Below are 20255 nucleotides of genomic sequence, written 5' to 3' on the forward strand. Positions count from 1 at the left end.
TCTCTTGCTTTATTTCTCTCCATAGCCCTCACCACCAATTCAGTGCATTTCATATATCCCCACTTTAGTAGTCTGTTGCTGCTCAACAGGCTGAGGGTATTTATTAGTTTGATTTACTGAATACTGAATCCTCAGGGATTAAAACAGCACCTGACATATAGCAAGAACTTTTTCTTGAATGAATAAATGAATCAACATCACATGGGTTAAATGCCTCTCATATGCTGGTGAATTCCCCCAAATTTCTTCAGATCTTAACTTCACTCTGGGAATATGTAAGGTGATTTCTGCTTTTATTAAACATTTGTTCCATAGGTTTTGGGCCTATGAGGGTCCATGGCTATGCACTGATGAAACAGAATTTCAGAATACATTTACATTCATTTTATGCTAAAAAGATAGCTCAAATGCAAGTATCTTTGAATACTTCTATCCAGAGAGTTGAAAAGAAACTGTCAAGTCTACACTTACCTCAAGAAACACAACGTGATGAAAACCAACAGTATGGTATTGTCTACCTTTGAACAAGAGAGCCCTTTACAAACTAGTTCAAATTTTGGTTTCAAGGTTGTAATTATTTAACATGTACTGAGAAAACATTTATCATATTTTTGCCCCACTTACATAAAAAGTTCTCAGCACTGAACTCTTCATAGTATGACCTGGAAGTAGGGGGAAAATGTCAACTGTCTAGAATTGTCTTGACCACAGTAATAAGGAAGGAAAAACTCAATTTAGGAGGAAGACTTCTTTTTGCTGTGAAGTATGTCTTAAGATTCAGTAGAAGTGTATCACCAGGCCTTTACAGTTTTATAAATAAGTATCTGTCAACTATATGTACTTCGCAAAATTTTCAAAACTATCTTCTAAAAAGCAAATAGGCTCCCTTTAATGGATATAGAAACCAAGAGAATAACTGATAAATCACCCAATTTCCTCACTATACATTGTTCCCTAGAAGACATAAATATTTTCCTTCCTCAGGAACTCTGTATGCTAGAACCCAACTATCATAAATCTTACTGTAGCCAGTTCTATAAATTATTTGTATGTCAACATTTTTCTAAAAGTAAATGACTTGACATGAGTTCTACTAAGACAGTCACCCTCTCTTCACAAAATAGTTTTTCTCCAATTTTCATTTGTCAGCAATCCACAGAATTCCAGAAATTAAAGCCTGAAAATCCCTCAGTAATTATTAGAGATTTTGTTAACATGGGAACAACAGGATTAAGAGAGTATTACCTGGATAGTCTGAGGTATAAAAAGTTTTCCCAGAGAAGAGAGAAAATCCAGAAATGCCAGTCGAACATGGTCAGGAGGCTCTAATTTAAGCAGTGAGGTCTGCAAAGTTATGACCTGAAGATGCAAAGACCAAAGAATAGTTGTTATAAAACAAGTGCTTTGTAGAGACACGACTTAAGATTTTGATGGGTATTCAGGACAGGAAACAAAACCAAACCCAGGACAGTCAAACATTCTACAAAGCCTACACTTCACAGGTGGAATCTGAATAAAACAATAAAATCACTCATTCAGTTACTACCACAATATTAGTTTTACCAACCATTGAAATAAAAAATTAAAAATTCATGTGTTTCTGAAAAACAATATGCCAGTGTTCTTCCTTTAAATCTTTAAAAATTATTTTGTATTTTAAATTCTAGAGGGAGAAGTTCATTCTTTAAACATGGATTGGCAAACTTTCTGTAAAGGGCCAGATGGTTCCTTGTGGCATACATACATATATATATATTTTAACAAACCTTTAAAAATGTAAAATATCTTCCTTAGCGCTTATGCTGAAAACAGGAGAGCAAAACCTAGTCAGGAGGTCAAAGTTTGCCTGGTGTAAAGGACACTGAGATAGTCTTCTATGGAAGCAATGTCTCAATGAATAATTGACATATGTTGAAATTTTAAAATGTTATTTGGATTTTTTAAAGGTAGGTACAATTACATCAAAACTATCACTATTTTTCAAAAAAGAATCTTCAGAATAAACATATTTGAGTCAATTATTTTACTATATTCTCTGTAAATACATATCTAGTAACTAAAAATATATCTAATTAGTAAACATTTTTTAATGCTAAGTTCTTCATGTACACAACCAAAACCAGAGCTACTAAAAACAAGGTGTTGCTAGTCTCACTCTCTGCAATATGCTATAACTTCCTAAATAAGAAGGACTAGCTTTACCTCAGAATAGTTTTTATTTCTTAAGTGACAGTAAGCTTAAGCCAACTGAATTAGAGGATCAAGTCTGTCTAGTATGAACTCATTCCAAATCCTCAAATCACTTCAGGTAAGATGAAGGCCTTCTCCCCTTTTCCATCTCTTCATCACTTATACCCACCCAAAGCAAGGCATACCTGAGGCAACATCACAAGGATCCCCCAGTGGCCCTGGTTCTGCCAGGTCCAGCCATGAAAGCTAGGGACCAGAGAAAAAATTCAGTAGTGCTCCTCATTTTATTTCTTCAAAGAAATAATGAGGATTATCCTCAAGTCCATGTTGGTTTTATTCCATGGCTTCCCTAGTGGCTTAGATGGTAAAGAATCTACCTGCAATGCAGGAGACCGAGGTTCGATCCCTGGGTTGGGAAGATCCCCTAGAGAAGGAATAACAACCCACTCCAGTGTTCTTGCCTAGAGAATCCCATGGACAGAGGAGCCTGGTGGCCTGCAGTCCATGGGGTCCCAAAGAATTGGACAGGACGAGTGACTAACACAACTTCAACAACAGCTTCTGGCACACCTTTGAAAAGGCTATGAAGGCAGGGTTCCCACGTGAACTGACTCCTAATCTCAGGGTTTCCCAAGCAGTTACCAGCAACAACAAAACAGGTCTGACAATTCAGTATCAAAGAGATAGAGAATAGATAGCTTGCTCACTATTCTTACCTGACTTATCAGCTGAGGATCTAGAGCTTGAATGAAAAATCCCAGCAGTGGAAGTAAAAGGCTGAGTGTCTGTTGAACATAAGGTTGACCTATTACCTTAAATAAGAAGCACAAAATAATTTTGGTGAAAATTTTCCATTACATGGGACTAGCAACATTCACATTTATTATATTCCAGGAAATATGCTAAGCACTTCATATTTATTACTTGACTTATTCCTTACAACTCTATAAAGCAGGTATTATTACCCTCACTTTACTACTAAGAAAAAGGAGTAGAGGTTAAATAATTTCCTCTAGACATACAGTTAGGAAAAAGTATAGTCAAGTTTCTAAACCCAGATTTAATTCAGATGGGCATCTCATTATTTTTATCTGTCTTAGAAAAAGCTTGCTTATTCCTTAGTCATCTTAAAATTCCATTTCTCTCCATAACTGTTGCTTCTATTATGATATTGTAAGATTTATCACCAGGAAAGAAAGATCCTCAGTGAATATTTATTGAATGATTTAATCAGGATTGGGGGCAAGCACTTGTTGAAGCTAAAATGCTGAAACAGGGAAATCTAACCATATACTTAAACTTTAATGATAAAATATCATCTGCAAAATCATTTCTATTATTTCACAATGTGAATGTTGCCTCTTCACCTTCCACTGACTGGGACACCAGAGGCCAGTATTTCAACTTATCAATGTCATAGTTAGATATTTAAGTAAATATGATTTTTAAATTACAATCATCTGTGGGACACATATCATTCTAATTCTAGCCTGATTTTGGCTTTTCTGGAGAAGAGGAATACAAGTTAGACACATCCATTTGCTTGCCCCTTCTACTATTAAGCCAGACCACTCTCCACTGCTCAAAAGATTTTATAAAAGAACTCCAGAATCACAGAAACATGCCATAGCAAACAAAGAAAGAAGAAAAAACAGTAGGAGAAGAAATTAAACAAACAAACAAAATAGGGTCCAACTGGTCTTGAAAATAGTAACTAGACTGTCACTTCACTAGTTTCTAGTTTTATTAATATAATTCTATCACACTTAAATAGAACTGGCTAAAAGAGTAAAAGTAGGTATTTTTAAGTTCTAATCACAAGTGCTACCAAGAACCTAAAGAAATTACATACATTTTACTCTGTATGGAAATTTCATTCTCTTTTCCAATATTTTATTTGTTCTTTAGTGAAATGATTACAGTTGCTTTCCTTACCAGTTTAACATTTAAAAGAACTGAAAGCTGACTTCCAACTTCCTTAACTGCAGTTTGCTGCCCCATATCCAGAGCTTCACCAGAAGAATTACATACAGCAAGCAGAGCAGAGAGCACTGGGTTCTAAAGACGAGAGACAGGGAAAGGACCTGAGTGTAGACATCAGTCTAAAGGAGATGGAACCCAATTACCTGCAGGTTTTGAGTTACTTATAACTCTTCATAAAAACACTAGAAGTGTATTTCTAAGACCCAAAGCCATCTTTTCAGTGATGTCTTTAATACATGTATCATGTTGGCCAAATAAGATGTTAAGATGTTATAGAAACACTCAAAACAAATTTTTGGCCACCCAATATATTTTGTTAAAACTACTTTTCCTTATACACAGAAACATTTGCTTCATTTTCCTAAATTTTTTTTTTCCCTTTTAGGTTGAAAATTTAACAAAATGAAAACTGCATCATATTTTAATAAACAGACTTGATACAAATGGCCAATATGGTCAAGCTAACTCATACTATTTATCAACTAAACTTTTTTCATATTATGTACTTAGTAACCTTTCAAAGTTTACTAAATTATTGTCACTCTTGTTGTATAATTAATCTTTAAAATTTTTAGCAACACTGCATTCAATAAACAAACATAGTACCTAAGTACACTATTTAGAATTTAAAACAAAAGATAATTTTTCCTGGATTCACTCTTAATGATATATCAAATGTCTGTCTCTCTGGCCAGGAATGGGGTTGGTTGGGGTGTGGGAACAATCAGTAATTTTGCCCTTCGTCCATTATACTTCAACAACCACACTTAATTTTATGTAATCACCACACGGCTTTTAACTTATGATTTACTTATTTCCTTTTACAATAAACATTAAATAACTTGCTGATCTAGTTTTGGTCATAGAGCAAAGGATTTGTTGAATATTAGAAAATAGGTGCTTTTATTTTATCTAATACAAAAGTTTTTGTCTTTACTATAGAAATTTGTGCATAATGAACACAAAACCTGAACAATCTCACCATCTCCTAAGGAGGTATTTAATAGGTTTCTTAAAATAAAGGCACACAGAAATATTTCCTTTCAATATATGTAAATGTTTTAAATTATCTTGATGATTAAGGTCAAATGCCACTATGTAAGAAAGTATCAGAACATTTACACTCAGTTTAGAAATATACGTCTCAAGAAAACCCTGAACTCAATGTAAAATTGCAAATAAGCCCTCACTCCTTTGAATGCTCTGTGCCCATCCTGCCTTGATTTGTCTCTTCTCACAAACTGATATATAAGTTTTACATATATATATACATGTTACTTCTCTGTCCATAGCTAATGAATGTAAGTCCATGAGAAAAGGAATTTTTGTTGGTTTTGTTCTTTGATATATTTTTATCTCCAATGCCTAAACAGAACTTGGCACATATAAGCACTCAAAATATGCTGAATGAATGAATCAAAGAATGTGCAAATAAACACCAAACATGTACTATATTCAGTTTTTAAAACTGTACTTTAACTTATAGATCAACTTCTTTTTTATTTCATTAAGAGGGAGCATTCTAAATAGAAAGGTACATAAAGACTCAGAAGAGATTTGCATAAAATGAGGGTTGTACAAAAAGAAGAATCTTCTCTACCAAATCTAGAAATATGTCAGCAAATATACTACAAATAAAATATTCTGTAATGTGTTTCATGTTTTTCCACCCTCCCCTCTCATATTTACCTCAATCAAGATAATAGCACATTTCTCACAGACTCTTACAGTGTAGAAATATGAAACTCTTGCTAGATTCTGAGGGCACAAACTGTGTCTTTTTAACAACACATCCCCAGTAACTAAAACAGCTTCATAAACAGCTACAGAATGAATCAAGGCCATCATAATGCACTTACCAGAGACTCAAGTTCTTCCAGCGTGCGGTTACTGCCTAGCCATTTCCTACACCATGCAATACCCGCTCTGCTGACCTCAAGTGCAGTTTGTTTCCTAAGCTCAGCAGGTAATGCCTGAAAGGAAATATACTGCCACAGAAGCAGATTTTCTGTTTCTTTTGGGGGAAATCTCTGGATAAACTCCACCTGAAATTAATTGTTAAAAAAACAAGAGTAACATAAGACAGTCTAGTGAACTGATACACCAAAGCTAAGTATTAGCTTCCATATTTAATATTTTTTTAAAGTTCTTGGGATTTCCCCTGGTGGCCCAATGGTTAAGTCTCTGATTCTGCACTCCCAGTGCAGGGGTGCAGGTTGGATCCCTGGTAGGAGAAGTAAGATCCCACATGCTGTGTGGGTGGTATGACAAAAAATATCAGTTCTTAACTACATAACAGTATCACAAGATACCAGATCAATGTAGCCTAGATGAACATGCATTTTAGTTGTTATTTTTGTTTTTGCATTTTTTTCCAAATTGAAAAACACAGGTTAAGTGGAACACTATATAAATGCATTAAGAAATGTTAAATAATGTATTTCATTATTAGTCATGTCAGCTATTTTAAATGCTTCTACCCAATAAGTCTATTTTTTCCTAAGAATCTGTGTACTCAACAACTTGTACAGCTAAATCGAAAGTAATAGTCCAAAATACACCAACAAGATTGATTTAGCCAAACTTTGTGGCTTACTACTTAGCTATCACAGAGAAGCAAAGGTCACAGGTTCAGTTTTCCAATGGGCTAACCAGCTCTGCTCTACTTTAGACAACATATGAAACTCATTCGCAAGTGTTCAGAACAGTATGATTGGCAAAACGATTCCACCAATGAAATAATTCAAAGTGTTTGCCAGGTTAACAGAAAAACAGTACTGTTTTAAAATGTCATGTTAACGGACTAGATAAAAATGGCAAACAAAAGTTATTTTAAGAAAGAGCTAAACTGTTAAATCAGTTTCTGGTGGAAAAACTGCAAAAGCAATGGTGTACTTAATTACTAATTAAGGTATACTCTAGGAATACTGATTTAATTTTTCAAGAAGAATAATTCCGTTTACAAATATTCAAAATCTACTTGCTGAATTAAAAATTTTCTTACATCAAAAATGAGAAAAGAAAAAACACACCACTGTATTAAATCTGATAGAGAAACTCTTCTACATTATATATCATATTTATATTTGAATTTTATCTGTTTGGAGAAAATACTTAGCTGTCAAAACAAGGGAGAAATTACATGGCTATCTTCTGGGACAGCTGATAAAGCCAGAAAAATGGATCCCTTCATGAGCTATGCATCTATTATAATAGGCAGCTTTACTCATGAAACCAAACTGCATCAGGAAAGCCAAGAGAATTGTGCCAACTAACATCAATTCAAACAAGACCTTTCTTTATAATAAAGTCCAGTGAGTGAATGAGTTCCCTTTCCAAAATAGAACTATAAATAATAACACCCTGGACAACATAGGTTGGTGTTACCAAGATCTGTTACATACAAAGACTGATTTATATATTTACTATTCTGGGTTTGAAAACCTTGGCCTCAACACAGTTTTCAAGATTTAAAACTGCTAGTGCTGACAGTTCACAAGGAGTGAAATATAAGGGGATCTAATGTGCAGAGCACATGACTTCCCTCCTTAACACCGAGAGAAAAATACACCAGTAGGCTTAAAATGTAAATATATAATCTTTCCTTTACATAAAAATGGTAGCACAGCTGCCAATGTGCTTCAACCAGACATACTATATCCTTTCCCCTCAGGTAACTTCAGGAAATAAAAAAGCATATTTCCTAGGGTAAAAGGGAGTAAGGAGACAGAGGCAACATCCCACAGAGGAGGCCCCTGAGGCAGCTGCATGAAAACCAGCTAAAAACAATACGGGAGCCATGGAAAGAGCACAGACTTGGGAGCAAGACAGATCTTATCTGAATCCTAGCTCAGTCATTTATTATGTGTGAACTTGGAGAAGGTCTTTAATTATCCTGAGTTATTGAATCTTCATCTATAAAATGGACATAACATATCTATCCCACAAGGCTGAGGTAAGGATTAAAAGAATTAAAGTGCCTATTGCAAAACCTGGTCCATAGTATAGTCTGAAAAAATACAGGTTTCCCTGCTGCTTCCTTTAAGATGCTGGATTGTCTTAAGAGAAAAGGAAAAACAGCTGACATGACATGACATGAGAGAAGAACTAACACTTGTTAAATGCTCACTTGATGCATATATACACTCTATATCTCCTTGAGTCTCACAACTGCCATCTAAGTAATAATATTTCAATTTTAGGATAACTAACTCTCCCAAGGACTCTCAGAACAGGAATTCAAATTCAGGTTTCTACTGTTATACAGTAACTTGAACACAGCAGGAAAAATCAGTATTTGATAAATGAAGGAAATGAAGGAAAATGTTACAAGTAACCCTCATTTATCCATAACTTCATATCTGATAGTTGCAATTATTTGGAAATTTCAGAATAAACTGAGAAGTATGTAAGAGATCTCTAAACATACACCAGAGTTTGTTATAACAAACCTTCTAGAACTCACTTGGGGCTAATTCATTCTGAGTTGTATTATCCTAAAAGTTAAAATTTCTCAACTCTGAGAAAAGAATTTTATTCCTATAAAGTGAGAAAATGGAGGATCTCTTCCAAATCCCACTTCTCCAGGAAGGGCCTGCCAGTTAACAGGGCTTCTAGGAAGAACTATATACCAGGAACCAAGAGTATAATCTTTGATAGGGGAGTGGAAGGTATTAAAATTGCATTTGGAGCACACAATTCTTCAGGAGTTTTAGAGGCATGAACAGCAACTCTAACCTGTTTTCTGGAGGGCTATGAGGTGGGCCGGCTGTGCTGTTCTGCCTTGGAGACACCTAAGGAAGAGGGCCAGAAGGTCAGTGTGGCTCCTCGCTGCCCTGCCATCCTCTCTTGGCAGGAAAGCAGGCATGGACTTGGGGTAAACACTCTAGTCAGAAATAACTCAGCCTTTACTGAGTACCCTTTAAACTTGGCACTATGCCAAGTATTTCATATATATTATCTCTAAATCCTTATGAAAATTTTCAAAATAGTTACACATTTCTGTCACTTTGTAGGCAGGGAAACAGTTTCAGAAACAATGACTTGCCCAAGGTTATAGTAAGTCAGGATTCACACCAAGGCCTTTAACCCAGTTCACTAACCTAGTGTTTCTCCAGCTTGTATCCATGTCAGAATCATGTAGGAATTTAATAATAACAAAAACAAGTTACTGAGCCTCCCCTAACAGCCACCACTCCATACCCATTCTATTCACAGGTTTAGGTCCTAGAACCTGTATTTTATAAAAAGCTCGTAAGAGCTCCAAAGTGACTAATCCAAGGGACTACACCAGGCTACCAAAGCTCCTGTAACTGGAGAATCTCTCTGTCATGCAGAGCTTGTCTTCCTCACAATGGCAAACAACTAAGGCTCATTATGCTTCCAGTTTTCCCCAGGAAGTTCAACTTGTTTACTTTGAAAAAGAAAAGAGTTATCATTTTCATTTAAAGCATAAGTAATATTCTAGCTCTTCAAAATAAGTCAAAGGGACAGGGGATACAGAACCATTTCATTCCAAGTATCTTAAATGTATTAGAAATAAGAAGAAAGAAGACAGAGTTAGATGTACTGAACCTCCACCTACTCCTCCGCCATCTTGTTCTCTCAGAAGACAGAATGATTATCTGTAACTTGCAGCAAAGACACTGACAAAGACCCTCTCCTTGACCAATCTTAAGTCAAGCTCTTCTTAGCTCTCTTCTTGAGAAGCCTTTGACCCTGGGCTTGTATCCATCTTTTCTGGGTCTTGCATTATCCAGTTTTAGCAAGAATCATACCTAAATTTAGAAAGAATCCCTCACCTTTAGTATCTGATCATCCTGGTCTGTGTTCAGCAAGAATCTGGTCAAGCCAGAATGACCCCCTTACCTCTGATGTTTCCTTTTAGGAATTTTTATCCATGGACTCCTACCCTGCTTCTTGACCCTAGATTCACACTAGTCTATGCTGTATTCAGAACTGAGCCCAGTTCTACACTGAAATCTCTTCTCTCCTATTGCAACAGCTCTGAATAAAATCTATTTTTATCACTTTAACTCCTGTATAGCTCTGGCTTTTCTTAATCAAAATCTAAATCCACCTAAAAGCAATAAGCAAAGCAATCAATACATTAAAAATTTACATTCAGATCATGTCAACATTTACATGTAGAATAAACGGGAGTGAAAAAGCCTTCAAAAGTATCTGAATCCAATTCTCAGCAGCTGCTCAAAGACAGTGACCAAGATGATATCCTTGCCTGTTGGGGTGGGGCCATGAAGAAGAAGAGACGCCTCAATAGTATTGATAGGTTGGTGAGCTGATAACATTCTCCAGGGCAAGATTTTATCTGGGAAAAGAAAGGAGAGAGAGCAGAGATCAACACTTAAAATCATAGCTTTTATAAGCCAAAATATTAACAATAGCTCTTTCTGGGAAATAACATGGATTTTTGATTTGGCACTTTCCTCTAATTTTTTCTCTTCCATGAACCTAGATTACTTTTGTAATATGGAAACAATTTTGATATATTTAAAAACAATACTTTGGAATTTCTATTTCTAGTAATTAGAAATTTTTATTTATTTTTATTTATTTTTATTATAACTTGATATGTTAATCCCCCTACTGAAAGATAACTTGTGAAATTTTTTTAAGTCTAAGCACAAAAGCACAGCGGTGAATATAACTATAAGATGGAAGTGTAATTAAAAGAATTTAAAATTCCTATCATAATGTGCTAGGAAAGCTTTTATTTAAAGTAGTTATGATACAAATAACATAAAAGTCACTGTTTTGTGCAAGATGTGATGAGGATTTAGAAAAAAACTGGGTAAGCACTCCAGACCATTAGCCATGGAGACACAGATGTCAGCTGCCTGGTTTTCATGCACCTCAGTGGATTTAGTCTACAATATCCTTATAGGGTAAACCGAGAAATATATGAAACAATGACTCTACTGAAAAACAAAAGACACATGGCCCACACAAAATCTTATCAAAATCCAGAGACTAAAAACAGAACAAACCAGTCATGCCCATCTTATATGGAACAAAAACATCTTGGTATTTAAAAGCAAAAGATCAACACTGAAAAGATTAACATAAGTCATCATTAATTTTCTCTTTGTATCTATTCACATTACTTCTTTACCCAAAAGGTATCAATTACTATCACATTTAGTTCTTCTCAGAAAGAGATACAACAAAATCAAGAGTCAGAATGTCTAAGTCATATTAGAGAGGGGGTTGGGGCAGGAGAGAGGGGCCCGGGAGAGGGAGGGAGTAAGGAGGGGAGAGTAAGAAGAACTCTGGGTCATCAACATTAAGCTAACTCCTATTCTCTACTTTGTATTCAATTTTAAATTTATCCTCAAACAACCTAATTTTTCTTCCCCAGATCAATGAAACTCCATAAAATTTTGAAAATATGAGACAATTTCCCCAGTGTTACAATCTTTCTAATATATTTTTCTCAATAGCATCAACATTGAAAGTGAAAGTGTTAGTCACTCGGTAGTCTCCGACTCTGCGACCCCATGGACTATAGCCTGCCAGGCTCATCTGTCCATGGAATTCTCCAGGCAAGAATACTGGAGTGGGTTGCCTTTCTCTTCTCCAGAAGATCTTCCTAACCCACGGACTGAAACTGTGTCTCCTGCATTGCAGGCAGATTTTCTACTATCTGAGCTACCACGGAAGCCCAGCATCAGCATTAATGCAGAGTAAAGAAACTAATTTACTGTCAAAATCATTTAGCTAACATGTTATTTCTCCTTTTATATTCACATTCTTTCAGATTATCATATCCCTAAAGGAAATGCATGGAAGTTGAATGTTTTAGGCTTCATAATTCTACTTACCAGATGGGCCATTATGGTCACATGATGAGCACAGAGTTCAGCAGTCCCATATCTGTGACAAAAAAGAGAAGGCAATCTTCATACAACTATTTATACAATTATTCAGAAAAGCAAGATGAACTACCATAAAGCACTAAATATTCTAAACTGCAGTTACTTCCATGGCAAAGGACTATCACAACATACAAAACTACCTAAGCTATAGGTTCTGTTGATCTGAGCCAAAGAAAGGAAAGAGGGAACTCAGTCCCTAATTCAGTGCTGTGATATGAAATCAAGCCATTTTGGGGGGCTGTTAAAGGATTATCAAGATTTAATCTTCTATAAACTTACAAGTATAAAGTCATTTACTATCAATCACTACAGTAAATCAACCCCAAAATTTTAAAGAGTATGTTGTACCGAGCAAGGAAGCACCATGCGTCCATGGCCAGCAAAGAGGTGATCATATTAGCACTAAGAACAGCATTCAACAGAGCAGTGTCCTAATGAAAATCAAATGGTTATGATAAATCATCATTAATATAACACTTCTCAAAACAACAAAATACTGTCACAATCCAAAAAACCCAACAGATCCTCAATAGGAAAGCTCTACTTTCTAGTGTCTGAAAGAATCTATGTTGCCAGCCCCTCAACATTTATTGAGTACCTACATGTTCAGCACTGGACTAGGCTATGGAGATGCAAAGTGATTGTCAATGTGGTAACTCAGTCACTAGGCTCCACAAAAATCCTGTATGTAGGCTGAAGTCTCTAAAACAATATATGTAATGCACACGCCTATACTTCTGTTTCTGTCTTATAACCTATTCAAAGACAATATTTAATATGTGCTGAATATTACCCATTTATAATATCATAAATGATACTGATTTTTAAATAAATTTTAAGAATTTCTTTCCTAGAATTTTATCAATATCTTTTCTAATCCAATTCCAGTAAAAAGGGACTTCCCCGGTGGTCCAGTGGTTAAAAATCCATGCTTCCACTGTAGGGGTTATGGGTTCGATCTCTGGTTGGGGAATTAAGGTCCTATGTGCTGCATGGTGCAGCCAAAAATTTTTAAAAAACCAAAACAAACAATTTCAGTTAAAAAAAAAACAAACACATTAAGCCTAGGATCTGTAAGAGACTTGGTACTACATTCTGCTATTCTCTGTTTCTTTTTAAGAAACTGAATGAGGTGAAATCATACCCATTTTTCTTCTTCTCACACTGTCTTTCCATACCTTTCCACCCCAAATGTTTTCTGAAGTATTTTAGCTAAATATTACATCTGAATACTACAGGACTCTTAAAATTACCATTTCCTAAGACCCAACTGAGTTAAAGCATAAAATGTGCAAGCTAAGAGAATGACACTCAAAAATAAATACACATTTCTGAGTCATAAAAACTATTTTTAGTTTTTAAGGAACCTCTATAGTGGCTGTATCAATTTACATCTCCACCAACAGTGCAACAGAGTTCCCTTTCCTCCGCACCCTCTGCAGCATTTATTGTTTGTAGATTTTTTTGATTATTGCCATTCTGACCAGTGTGAGGTGATACCTCATTGTAGTTTTGATCTGCATTTCTTTAATAATTAGTGATGCCGAGAATCCTTTCATGTATTTGTTGCCCATCTGTGTGTCTTCTTTGGAGAACTGTCTCTTTAGGTCTTCTATTTTTTGAAGACACATGCACCCCAACATTTATTACAGCACTATTTACAATAGCAAGGACATGGAAGCAACCTAAATGTCCATCAACAGACGAATGGATAAAGATGAGAGGGATATAGATACATGTGGATAAGATGATATGGGTCATTTGTGGAGACATGGATGGGCCTAGAGTCTGCCATACAGAGAGAAGTAAGTCAGAAAACAAAATATCATATATCATCACATATATGTGGAATCTAGAAAAATGGTAAGATGAATCTATTTACAGGGAAGAAGCAGAGATGCAGATGTACAGAACTATACTCAGGGACGGCAGTCGGAGTGGAGGTGGGTGGATAAACTGGGAGACTGGGATTGACGTATGTGCACTGCCATGTGAAACAACAGTGGGAACCTGTTGTATAGTGATGGGAACTCAGTTCAGTGCTCTGTGGCGACCTAGATGGGGAGGATGTGGTGGCGGCGGAGTTAACAGAGGGAGGGGATTTATGCATACATGTGGCTGATTCACTTCACTGTACAGCGGAAACTAATCAAATGTTGTAAAGCAACCATTAGTGCTCAGTCATGTCCAACTCTTTGCAACCCCGTGGACAGTAGCCCACCAGGCTCCTCTGTCCACAGAATTTTCCAGGCAAGAATACTGGAGCGGGTTGTCATTTCTGTCTCCAGGGGATCTTCCTGACCCAGAGACTGAAGCTGCATCTCTTGCATCTCCTGCACGGGCAGGCAGATTCTTTACCGCTGCACCACCCGGGAAGCCCGAAAACAACTATGTGCCGTGTTAGTCACTTCAGTCATGTCCGAGTCTATGTGACCCTAAGGACTACAGCCTGCCAGGCTTCTAAAGCAACGACGCCCCAATGTAAATAAATGCATACACATTTATTATTCCCACACTTTCTTCTATATCTGATTCACAGTTTCAATGAAAAGAAAGCAAAAGTAATCTCAGCTTAGCCCTGCAACTGACAAACTTACCAGTTCAGGGAACAGTGAGGGATGAAGAGAAGCAATAAATGTGCACAGATGAACACAAACATGCTGATACAAGGTGACTGCCACCTCGGCTTGCCCCTTACTCTTTACTCCCTGTAAATGAACAGGTAGAGAGAGTTCACCAGAACACTGCTCAAAACTGGAGAAAATGGCTTTGAGGAGAGACACCCTGCAGGGAAATTGAGAACATTGAACCCAACGTTATTAACATTTAACAATTAGTGGGTATAATAACACTACAGAGGGTTATTTTAGCAAATACAAATGTCTCAAGGTGTATATACCAGTCACAGTTTCTAATATATGTGACTACGTATCCATGTATCCATAAAAATAAAATACAGTTAGAGAAATCCCTTAAAGGAGAATTTTCCTATACATCTTTTATCATTTACCAAGTGATTAACAAAACACAGAACTATACAAAGTCTAAGACAAAATTCATCAAGGAACCTGAAACTTAAATAGCTAAACTAGGTATCATATATAAAATAAAAAATAGGTCCTATTATACAGACAGAGAGGGGTCATTTTAAGATTGAAATGGTTTAAGAATTCTTCATAGAGGATTTAAATAATAAATTAAAAATAAGCAAAATATAATAGATAATGATGACAAAGCCTGAGTAAAAGGCAGACAGGAATCACCAGTCTGACAGAAGCAAGGTATATGTGTAGAAAACTGGATAAGGAGCAAAAGTTAATGATGACAACAGCAGATTTTAAATGCAAAGCTGAAGACCTGGGACATTATGCTTCAGTTACTGAGCAGGAGAATTGGAAGCTCAAAAAGCTGGGGCTTAGGAAGACTAACCCAACAGTGGTGCACAGGATGCCACTAAAGGAAAGGGTGAAAAACTAGGACACAGCAACAGCCACGGCGTGGGAACTAAAGCCTGATATTGGGAAGAAGAATGAATACAAGGGAGATTTCCCAGGGGATACCTTATAGTGTCCAAGCATTCTATTTATCAGAGCTCATCTTTAAATGTTATCAACTACATCTCTACTACATTCAATGTTTATTAACACTATTAGGAAATACCTTTTAAAAGAGTGAACAAAATTAAAACATTTTCAGCGCCTGTCATAGATTTATGTATTTTATATTTTTATTAAGTAGCAATATGTATGAGGTCTACATAGTAACTATTAATTAGAATATGTGATATAACAAAGAATTTAATTTCAAGGTCATTGCAAACAACAGTGCATTCTACCATCGTAATGTGATCAGAGATAAACAACGCCGTGTCTGTTACCTGGCTGCAGCTTCTGAGACTTGGCTCTCTGTGCACCACAGGGCCTGCACATCCTCAGACCGAGAGGACAGCTCATCCATAATGACAACCAGTAGTAGACACTGGGGAAACTGTAGTTCACACGGCAGCTCTTCACGTGGTAAAAACACATTAATTAAGTTATAGCAAATTGGTAAAAACATACTCTATTTTTATATAACTCTGATTGCTATATTAAAAAATATATAATTTTTTTTTAAAAAGTTAGAAATATACTCCAAGAAAAGAAAGTAGAAGAAACTTTAAAGAAAATTTTTAAAACTTAAAAAAAGGATGACTATGTAAGGGAAAATTACCATGTGTCTCACACATTTAACATTAAATATGTTTTGAAGCTTACCTAATTTACTGTCCAAAACCACATCCATGAAAGGCTGGAATGTGAGAAGCTGACTGATGAGTGGACTCAGTGTAACTAGGAAAGTACCAGCTATTTCCTCCTGCTGTGCTTTAGAAATCCCAGCAGCATACAGGCTTGGAGGAAACTTACTAGAAAGGAAGGGAAAAAACTCATTCACTTAATAGCTACCTTCTAATTTTAGCCAGAGGCTAAGTACTACAAAATCATGTTCTTCTAGAAGTGAAAATATATTTAAAAATTAAGTAGCATGTGTTTTATAAAACAAAACTCAAAAGTACTGAACTGATACCAAAATTGTATGAAGAACCTCTGAACTAAATAACATGGCTATAATTCTACAAAACTAAAAGTTTATAATCTTAGGGAAAATGTTAGTATTGTTTTGATGCATTTTAATACATTGTTGACAATGATATTCTCAAAAAAAGTTATATGAACCAAATAACTAATAAAAATATATGTAAGAAAGATACTTCTGATAAATTCTGGATTAATTACTTCTATTGAAAGTTGTTTTCAAATAGGTAGAAGGCTAAACTGACGATGAATTAATGCCTGGAAGCAAGAGCTTTACAAGAACAAACTATACTAACACTGAAGGAAGATTCAAAGACTTTCAGAGAAAATGTCTCAGTAACTGCAGTTTAAACTAAACTTCATCAAAACTTATGTGAAATGAGATACATATTCAGTATATTTTGCAGTGTTAATTTTAACTATGGCAAACTTGACAGAAAATGAGAATACCCTGTCAGGGGATGACAGCATTTAAAAGGAAATCCTTAAGATAAACACTTGATATTTGGAGAAGGAAATGGCAACCCACTCCAGTACTCTTGCCTGGAAAATCCTATGGATGGAGGAGCCTGGTAGGCTACAGTCCATGGGTCGCAAAGAGTAGGACATGACTGAGCAACTTCACTTTCACATATTTTATTGAAGTATAGTCAACTTATAATGTTTCAGGTACACAGCAAGGTGATTCAGTTATACATATATATATACACATATATTATTTTTCAGGCTATCTTCCATTATAGGTTATTACAAGATATTGACTATAGTTCCCTGTGCTATGTTGCATGTTGCATAGCCATTTTTTAAAATTAGAAATCTAGCACTCTATTCATACTAAATCAAACAAGTGGAATCAAAATGTCATAAATTTTTTAGTTAGGCAAAACTTCATAAGTTTTCTAAAATATATATATTATACACACTATTTATATATATATGTATCACAGAAGCTTTTTTACTACACTTGATAAAGGAAGCCTTGAATAAGAACATCAAAAAAGAAAAAAGGAGACAAAGAAATTGGAAAATATAAACTAAACTAAACGGGAACACTAACTACGAAACAGAAAACCCCAGTTTGTTTCATTTTTTCTATATACTGCATATATACATATTTATTCTGAAGGTTATACAGACAGAATTTGCTAATGGACTAGATGAGGGGTAAGAGAGCAGAGAAACATCAAAGATGACAGCAAGGTTTTTTCGCCTGGTCAATTTGCAAAACCAAGTTACAACTTAAACTGAAATGAGGAAGCTTGGTGGGGGGTGGTGAGGAGGGTCAGATGACATGGGCTGGAATCAGTCCTGATTGATGGCTAGACATTAAAGGGAAGAGATACACATTTAAAGTCTTGAAACTAAATGACCACAGAGAAGAGAGAAGAGCCTGAAGACTGAGTGCTGGGGCACATCCATCTTGAAGTAGCTGGAGAGACAAGGAGGAACCTGTTGAGAAGGGAGGTTGCATGGAAGTCGACAGAATACAGTCTAAATGACAGGGTTACACACTGCTGACAGATTACATAAGATGAGGCCTAAAACTGTCCCTTAGACATAGCAACGTGGAGGTCACTGATGACCTTGACAAGAACTGTTCTGGTGATGTGTTAGAATGGAAAGTCTGATTGGAGTAGCTTCAAAAAAGACAGTGGTATAGACAACTGTTTTTAGGAGTCTTATTGTAACAAATGCAGAATAAGGGGAAGGTGCTTATTCGCAGGAGGATGCAGAGTTGAGACTGCTTTATGTTATTTTTAAGATGGGAAGAAAGCAAGCTGTATACTCATGAGAATGATCCAGAAGGCAGGGAGGACTGATGATCCAAGAAGGAAAAGGAACAACTGTGACAGTGAGGTCCCTGAGCATGTGAGAGGGTGAAATCCAATGCAGAAATAGTGGCTGGCCTCAGATAGGTGCACAGTCAGTTCACTCTTGGGAACAAGGAAATACACGGGCCCAGATACAGGCAGAATAATAGATGTGTCAGAAGAATGTGGAAGTTCTCTTTATATTGCTTCCATCTTTCTAAGTGACACAGAGTGAGGACACTGCCAGCCAGAAATGGGGAGGTAGTACTGGACATTTAAGATGTTTGAAGAGATATAAAGTTGTCTAGGAGACTAAATGGATTAAGGACTGCTGATGAATGAGCTGAGAGTCCTTTAGTGTCAAATCAAGGCTTCTTCTGAGGTTACCATCAATTTTAGATGTCATTCAGCCCTTATCTAAATTATGATACCCTTTCTGTAACTGTTTTTTTCTAAAGTGGAGTCAAGTACTACGTGACTTAAATCTCATAGAAGTAAAATAAAAATTAAGATAAAAAAACAGTATGCTGATACAAAATATATACATATAAACATAACCTCTTTTTCTGCCTTTGGTATTTATTATCAGACCAATTATTCATCACTTGGGTATAAAATACTAGTTAGAATATAAACATAAATAAAACTAATATGGAATCTATTCTTGCAAAGCTTCCATCTCCATTAATTACTTTTAAGCAAGCATATAAAAATCCACTAAAACATTAAGAAAAATTACTGATACTTGATTTTTTTTAATTTATTTTAATTGGAGGCTAATTACTTTATTGTAGTGGTTTTTGCCATACATTGACATGTGATACTTGATTTCTGAATGATTACACTAAAGGGCTGCAAGGCTCAAATGGCTCTATTCATGTTAATGGTCATATAGCATTCTTCTTACCTGTATATCTGAAGATAAAGCTGGTGCAATGTACAGCAAGAATCAGAGAGGAAAGGAAGAAATTCCTAAAAATAAAACAACTCTCTTCACTTCCTGTACACAATATGCTTTGCTAAAATATATATTTTTTCATCAAAGGCATGCAAAATTAAATAAAATCCTACATGTGCTACATAGGGAAAACAAATTTTCTTGCATGAAAATAAAAGGGAGAATGAGGCTAAGTACCTAAAATTCTTTACTGTTAACTATCAACACAACAATTAGTAGATATCATTTAATGAACACGTCCAAGTGCTCAGTAAATGACTTTACAAACATTACTTTAGTTCTCTAAGACAGTAAAGAATCTGCCTGCAATAAAGGAGATCCAAATTCAATTCCTGGGTCAGCAAGATCCCCTAGAAAAGGGAATGGCTACCCACTCCAGTATTTTTGCCTGGAGAATTCCATGGACAGAGGAGCCTGGTGGGCTACAGTCCCTGGGGCACAAACTGTCGGACATGACTGAGTGACTAACACTTTAGAGGTTCTCTGGTGGCACAGACAATAAAGAATCTGCCTGCAATGTAGGAGACCTGAGTTCAATCCCTGGGTCAGGAAGATCCCCTGGAGAAGAAAATGGCAACCCACTCCAGTACTCTTGCTTGGGAAATTCCATGGATAGAGGAGCCTGGTGGGTTACAGCCCATGGGGTTGCAAAGAGTCAGACACAACTGAGTGACTTTCACTTTTCAAAAAATATAATGACATATTATTGTCCCCATTTTATAGACTAGAAAGGCTGAAGCTAATGTACCAAATAAACTGAGTCACATGGCAAAAAAAGAGAAAGGCTGGGATCCAAGTACAGTTGTGACAGCTTTATCCATTATGGCTATGTTATATCTTAGAA

At 36.0% G+C, this 20255-nt stretch overlaps 1 protein-coding gene across 2 annotated transcripts in view; it reads right to left on the reverse strand.

Moving 5' to 3' along the window:
* C13H1orf112 (chromosome 13 C1orf112 homolog) overlaps positions 1-20255 on the reverse strand; it is a 49775-nt gene that overhangs the window by 4535 nt on the left and 24985 nt on the right. For both annotated transcript variants that reach the window (XM_043484842.1, XM_043484843.1), the window contains exons 10-20: positions 19361-19425; positions 16325-16473; positions 15946-16075; positions 14666-14852; positions 12417-12499; positions 12015-12066; positions 10412-10501; positions 6033-6218; positions 4126-4248; positions 2907-3002; positions 1246-1359 (exon numbers count right to left, since the gene is read on the reverse strand). In XM_043484842.1, coding sequence (XP_043340777.1) covers positions 1246-1359; positions 2907-3002; positions 4126-4248; positions 6033-6218; positions 10412-10501; positions 12015-12066; positions 12417-12499; positions 14666-14852; positions 15946-16075; positions 16325-16473; positions 19361-19425 — 1275 coding nt within the window. The remainder of the gene's footprint in view (positions 1-1245; positions 1360-2906; positions 3003-4125; positions 4249-6032; positions 6219-10411; positions 10502-12014; positions 12067-12416; positions 12500-14665; positions 14853-15945; positions 16076-16324; positions 16474-19360; positions 19426-20255) is intronic.

This window comes from Cervus canadensis, chromosome 13, assembly GCF_019320065.1.
Source record: "Cervus canadensis isolate Bull #8, Minnesota chromosome 13, ASM1932006v1, whole genome shotgun sequence".
Classification (NCBI taxonomy): Eukaryota; Metazoa; Chordata; class Mammalia; order Artiodactyla; family Cervidae; genus Cervus; species Cervus canadensis.